The sequence below is a fragment of the Cyprinodon variegatus genome, unplaced genomic scaffold (genome assembly GCF_000732505.1).
Source record: "Cyprinodon variegatus isolate N-32 unplaced genomic scaffold, C_variegatus-1.0 Scaffold547, whole genome shotgun sequence".
Lineage (NCBI taxonomy): Eukaryota > Metazoa > Chordata > Actinopteri > Cyprinodontiformes > Cyprinodontidae > Cyprinodon > Cyprinodon variegatus.
The window spans coordinates 372663-378998 of record NW_015151000.1 but is presented as its reverse complement, the minus strand read 5'-3'; the positions used below and the strand labels follow the sequence as shown (position 1 = coordinate 378998).

At 47.1% G+C, this 6336-nt stretch overlaps 1 protein-coding gene across 1 annotated transcript in view; it reads right to left on the bottom strand.

Annotated features, from left to right (window-relative positions):
* Positions 1-6336, bottom strand: part of ascc3 (activating signal cointegrator 1 complex subunit 3) — a 202540-nt gene that overhangs the window by 26885 nt on the left and 169319 nt on the right. The window contains exons 23-28 of the mRNA XM_015391552.1: positions 4969-5067; positions 4272-4440; positions 1400-1620; positions 874-959; positions 627-793; positions 371-516 (exon numbers count right to left, since the gene is read on the bottom strand). Of these exons, the coding sequence (XP_015247038.1) occupies positions 371-516; positions 627-793; positions 874-959; positions 1400-1620; positions 4272-4440; positions 4969-5067 (888 nt within the window). The remainder of the gene's footprint in view (positions 1-370; positions 517-626; positions 794-873; positions 960-1399; positions 1621-4271; positions 4441-4968; positions 5068-6336) is intronic.

Below are 6336 nucleotides of genomic sequence, written 5' to 3'. Positions count from 1 at the left end.
ATTCTGGTTTCAACCGTTGCGTATATTAGCTGCAACATATGAATCAAGATGCTATGATTGAAAATATTTGATTGACAGGTGACCGTTGATATATGATTGGCTGAATTTAGGTGTTCAGGCTGACGTAGAACTAACTGGCCTGCAGAAGATAATAAATAAAAAACACAGATTTTAAGACAGAATTTTTTCTAACTTTTGGGACAATATCGTCTGATAAAGAGAACATTTATATACATGTTTAACCCAGAATGATTTGTCATTTAAATATGACTTCTCTACGAATTAAAAAAGAACCGCTTTAGGCTGCCCTGCATTTCCTGCAGATTATAATCCGATATGATCAGAGCTGATCGGTCAGGCCGAGGCTCACCTGTTGGATTCCCAGCCAGTCAGCCAGGTCCCGAGCGTTGGCCAGAGCCGTGGACAGACCCACCACTCTGACGCTCTTAGAGGTGTGGGAGGAGATGAAGTTGGTCCTGGAGACAATGACCTCCAACACGGGGCCTCGGTCCTCACCTGCACAAACACACACAGAGGACAGCGGGCCGCCTGTTCAGCACAGACTCTCCTCCTTTAGGTTGGAAAACAGCAGGTTAGCGTGTCGGGCTCAGAAGCCGGCCTCCTACCCAGCAGGTGGATCTCATCGATGATGAGAATGGCCACCTTCTGGACGTAGCTCCGGTTCTGCCAGCTCCTGCTCACTCCGTCCCATTTCTCCGGCGTTGTGACGATGAGGTCAGCTTGTGCTATGGCCCTCATGTCCGGAGTCACGTCCCCCGTCAGCTCCACCACTCTACACCCCGACAGAAGAGAGAAGAAGCCGTTAGACATCAGGCCTGCTCTCCCATCCTGCTGAGGAGCAGAAGGACTTACCTCTTCCCCAGTTTCTCCTCAATCCGGACCTTCCAGTCTTCCATCCTCTCCCTCACCAGAGCCTTCAAAGGAGCGATGTAGACCACCTAAAGACCCACAATGATGACATCTAAAGAAGGTTAACGTCTGCTAAAATATGCTGGTGAAAATTCTCAGTCATCCAGGTCAGAGTCATTCCGAAAAAAATAAATCTACTGGACTTTGTTTCCAAGTTTGAAGACGTTTCTCTTCCATCCAAGAAGCATTTTCAATCCAAATGTCAGAAATAGCGTTGAGTTCCAGGTTTTATCCAGCAGGCCGACAAAGCCTGGTTTTTGTTTAGAAAAAAACCCTGTTTTTTTTCTGCTGCTGGATAAAACCTGGAACTCAACGCTTTTTCTGACCTTTTGGATTGAAAAAGTTTCTTGGATGGAAGAGAAACGTCTTCAAACTTGGAAACAAAGTCCAGAGGATTGATTTTAACTTTTTAGTGAAGTCTGCTAAATGAAATGTGATGTGATGGAGAGGAAACCAGCAGGAGCAGAACCTTAGAGGACGGATACTTGTTGAAGACGCGGAACATGGCCAGCTCAGCTGCGATGGTTTTCCCGGAGCCTGTTGGCGCCCCCAGCAGGACGTTGGTGTCGGTGTGGTAGAGGGTGTGGAAGATCTGCGTCTGGATGGGGTTGAAGTGGGTGAACTTGTAGAGGCTCTCAAACTCGCGGTTCCCCAGAGCGGTCACAGGTAGCGGCTGCAGGTCCAGCAGTTCTGAGGAGGTAAAGTGAAGGAAACACGAACTGATCGACACCGTCTGACCCAGAGAACGAGAAAACTCAAAGAGCTGCACCGTCACGTTTCCTCTGGGACCCATCGGTCCTTCAATGGACAGAAACAAGTTAAACTAAGTCAGCTCCAACATGTCGTCAAATTTAATCCCACTGTGGAAATAACCTGAATATATTTATATCAATGAAGTTGGTTCTTATGGACTTTATTAGTTTGGATCTGCTTTCAAATATAGACAAAGACGTATCCTAGGGAAGGGAGGGGGGGCAGCCTGTGAAAACAGAGGAAAGAATCTCTCGGGCCGTAAAACTCAGACTGGGACCAGATGAACCCTGATGTGGGTAAACATGGACCGTCTCTGTTTCCATCCACCTCTCCTGAGGCTGAACAGCTGAACAGAATCCTTCTACAGAAAGTCGGAGAGATTCCAGGGAGGCTGAAGTCTGAAACCAAAACCTGAGCCCAGTGACTCCTGGTACCTGAAACCGGATCAGAACCGGCCCCTCTATGCAGAAACGGGCCCAACAGAACAATCAGGTTTAATCTGACACAAAGTCTCCATTAAGGTTATTATCAATACTAACAAACTCTTTAAACATTTAATTTGTGAACAATATAAATCATTTCTTTGCAAATGAGCAGGATGTTTAAAAAAATCAAACTGTCCTTCACTGAGAAAAGGAGTGAAGAAGCTGTAATGATGATAAGTTGGTCTGTAAACATGAAGCCGTTCTCTGCCTGCTGCTGTGTGAAACTATTTTCTGCAATATTTACCCACCTTCTGAGGTCCAACTAATAATCATTATCATTGATCATCTACTACAGTAACTTTATTCTCATTTTTTAACAAACCATAATGTTGTTTCTATTTTAATGTTTCAAAATAAAAGAGGATGACTATTTATTTAGACAATCAGAATAAAATGTTTCTAGGTTAATGAGAAGAAATAAAGATCTATAAAAATGTTATAGATCTTTACTGAAACTAGATCTGCTTCGCATTTATAAAGACCTGATCCTCATAGATCCAGTAGATGAGCTAAACTGTACATGTGATTCTCTTTCAGAATGTGTGATAAGCGGCCTTGTTGCTGCTGTTCCTTAAATATTAAGCCGTTCAGACCTGTTTATTTCCACGCATTTAATGAAAAGGTTGCGTTTTAGGGCAGTTTAAGGGGGATAAGAACATAATGATCAAAGCAACGGAGATGCTAGTTATATTTGAAAAAATATATAAAACTGAAGTAGGAAAGAACTCAGAGCACAGAGTTTAGCTAGGCAGGTCTCTGAACATTTCAGCCAAATTCATTCACAACTTCTTTAGTTATTTTTAAAGTAGGAAAGCTCCTTGGCCAAGGTACAGAAATAATAACTATTGCAAACTTTACAGACTTGCTCTGAGTGCTACTAAGGTAGAGCGCTAACAGCCTGACCCGGCGGGGAAGAATTTCAGTCCAGATAGATGTTCCTCCTTGGTTCTACCTTTCTTAAATCCAAAGTACTTAGGTTATATTGAGCCATTTCTATAGTTCTGCTGCTAGAGCCTTAGACTGCTGGAGGACATAGGGACCCCTTTTTCATCATTCTGCTTCATTCTATCTCTATTCTCCCACTCTGCAGAATCTGTTAGTTCAATCTCTAACGTTCTGCTCTCTCTGCTTTTTCTCATAGTAGCTTCATCTGGTCTGTTCCTGTTTGGCTGTGACTCCATCCTGGAGAGAAATATCAGCTGTGCTGCTGCCATCAACACCTTTGTTTCTAGATGTTGGAGCTTGGCCTGTTTTCCAGTGTAGTCCTGTTTCTCTGACTGTGACTAACTGGATGTGCTCTCTTCATCCTCTGACATGGGAGCTGGCTCGGAGCTCGTCTGCCTGGCTGTGTGTTTCCTGGACGGGGCCGCCTGTGGAGCTGGTTGACAGTTGCCTTTTGTATCTATGCGTCTTTTTCTATGTCTGCTTCTGTCTCCTTGAACCCCAGTGGGCCTCAGCAGATGGCCGCTCACACTGAGCCTGGTTCTGCTGGAGGTTTCTTCCTGTTCAAAGGGAGTTTTTCCTATTTTGAAAATCTCTTTGCTCATGGTACATGTTTACATTTTTATATCGCCTATCCATGAATCTATCCATTAGAACATGATCTGCATATAAATGAAGGAAGACACACAAACAAAGGTTTGGCAAATCCCTCTGCACCTTCTTTGAAGATCCGCTCTACATCAACAAACTCATTTGCAGGCATTTTAAGATGCAAACCATTTAAAGATCAGCCACTTAGTTGGGCCGTTAAAATTTTAGCCAAAGTTGTGGAAGGTCACCAGGCTGCAGACCCCTGCTCTTTGGAGACCAAAGTCTGGCCCTAATGTGGGTTAGTCTGTAACTAAAGTAAAGGACGGTCAATATAAAGCTCAAAGATTGGTGCAAATGGCCCCTAAAGGCAAAGCAACATTAGAAAAATTAGGAACTAACATAATTTTCATAAGTTTTTGATGCAGGGCAGATGTTCAGCAGGAAGAATAATCAGCACAGGCATATTTAAACAACGGGATAAACAGTTTAACCAGACAGTCCTGAACTTAAACAGATCTAGATGCTGTAAATGGTGCAGGAAAGCAGCGCTTGTTGCTGACGAGTGTGTACCGGTGTGTGGGGGGTGCCTCTCAGGTAGAATGAGGTTCTGGAAGTTGATGATGCACACAGCCTCAGCGCCCAGCCAGCGGTCTGACACCGCCTTGATGTAGTACTGCGAGGGCAGCGGCTCAAAGATGGGGATGGTGAAGACGATGTGCTGAGGCTCTTTGGTCACCACCTGGATGAACAAAACAACCTCAGGACGTGTGCTCTCCACCCGGAGTTCTGTCAGACCAGCATACCCAGTCAGACCAGCATACCCAGTCAGACCAGCATACCCATAGCAATACGCATGCAGAAAGGAACATTTAAACAACTTCTATTACATTTGCAGATCAGCCTGTAAAGATGAGCAAACACTGTAACGATCTGACAGGCTAGCTGCTAGGTCAGGTGTGAAGGCGGGAACACAGAAAGCGAGGCTGTCTGTGTTTAAAGCAGTTTAGCTTTAAATTCTGTTTACCTCAGAATAAAACTTTTTGTTTTTTACATCACGCATAAATAACTTAGCCTACTTGACTGTTTTTCAGGTAAGTTTGGGTGTTTACCTTCAACTACAACTTTTTCTTTATCATATCACAGATAAATAAAGCAGCCTAGTGGTCTTCCTTTCATTTATAGTGACAGATGTATGCAAATCTGATACAAAGCTGGTCTGATGGGGTATGCTGGTCTGACAGAACGCCGGCTCCAGATCCAAACCAACCTGCTTCTTCTGCAGAAGGAAGTACTCTGAGTGGTAGATGTGATCGTTGATGGGATCCTCCACCCACAGCCACCAAGGCTCCCCCACAGACCCGTGGACCTGAAAGCAGTGATCCGTTAGAGACTAGAACTGATCCTCTTCCACAGCCTACAGCTGTAACAGATCTAATCGTCAGTAATTATGGTACCTACAGTATCATGCTCTTTTTGGTTAGGAATAAAACATGATGAAAGCAATGCCTTCAATCTGAGGAATCCTCCAGATGAAGACGGATTTCAGACGACCTGAGAGGGAACGCTGTGACGAACAGGCTGTAAATAACGGCCATCTTGTCAGTGGTAGAGATGATGGCACCGTGTGCGAGTGTGGTCCGTGTTCTGGGTGCCATGGGGGGAGGGGGGGCATGTGTCGTGGCTCTGCAGCCGGATCAGGACTAAGCCAGTCGGGTTCAGTTTCCACTCTCCCATGATCAGAGCATGCATTGCTAATCGGACATAAACATTCATCTTCATATTCAGCTCTGCTACAGTAAGCCTCCTGTTCCCCTCAGATTCCACCGCAAAGTTTGGACCGAGCTCCGCTGACCCCCCCACAGCCCGCCTGCCCACCGAGGTCAGACATCTTGGCGAGGCCTGTAGGCATTCAGCCTCTGCGGCACAGATGCAGATTCCAGAGCGGGAAGAAAAACAAAGGTAGGAGGAGATTTTCTCCTGGCCTCCTTCACGTCTTCCTCTGCTGCCGCAGTAATTAAGGAGTTTGTGTAAATATCAAGTGGCGCCTTTTATTGGCGAGGAGGAGGAGAGAAAGCCTGAATTTAAGCCTTCAGCTGTTTCCAGCCTGATTTAACTGCCTTATCCATCCTGAACTTCTACTAACAATCAGCACATCTATGGCCAAGTCCTGATGCAGCCATGGAGCAGNGCACATCTATGGCCAAGTCCTGATGCAGCCATGGAGCAGCGCTGACACCACCCCAACACGTCCCGCACGACCCCGACAGGCCCCGCACCACCCCGACACGTCCCGCACGACCCCGACACGTCCCGCACGACCCGACAGGTCCTGCACGACCCCGACACGTCCCGCACGACCCGACAGGTCCCGCACGACCCCGACAGGTCCCGCACGACCCCGACAGGTCCTGCGCCACCCGACACGTCCCGCACGACCCCGACACGTCCCGCACGAACCCGACACGTCCCGCACGAACCCGACAGGTCCCTCACGACCCGACACGTCCCGAACGACCCGACAGGTCCCGCACGACCCCGACACGTCCCGAACGACCCGACAGGCCCCTCACGACCCCGACAGGTCCCGCACGACCCGACAGGTCCCGCACGACCCCGACAGGTCCCGCACGACCCG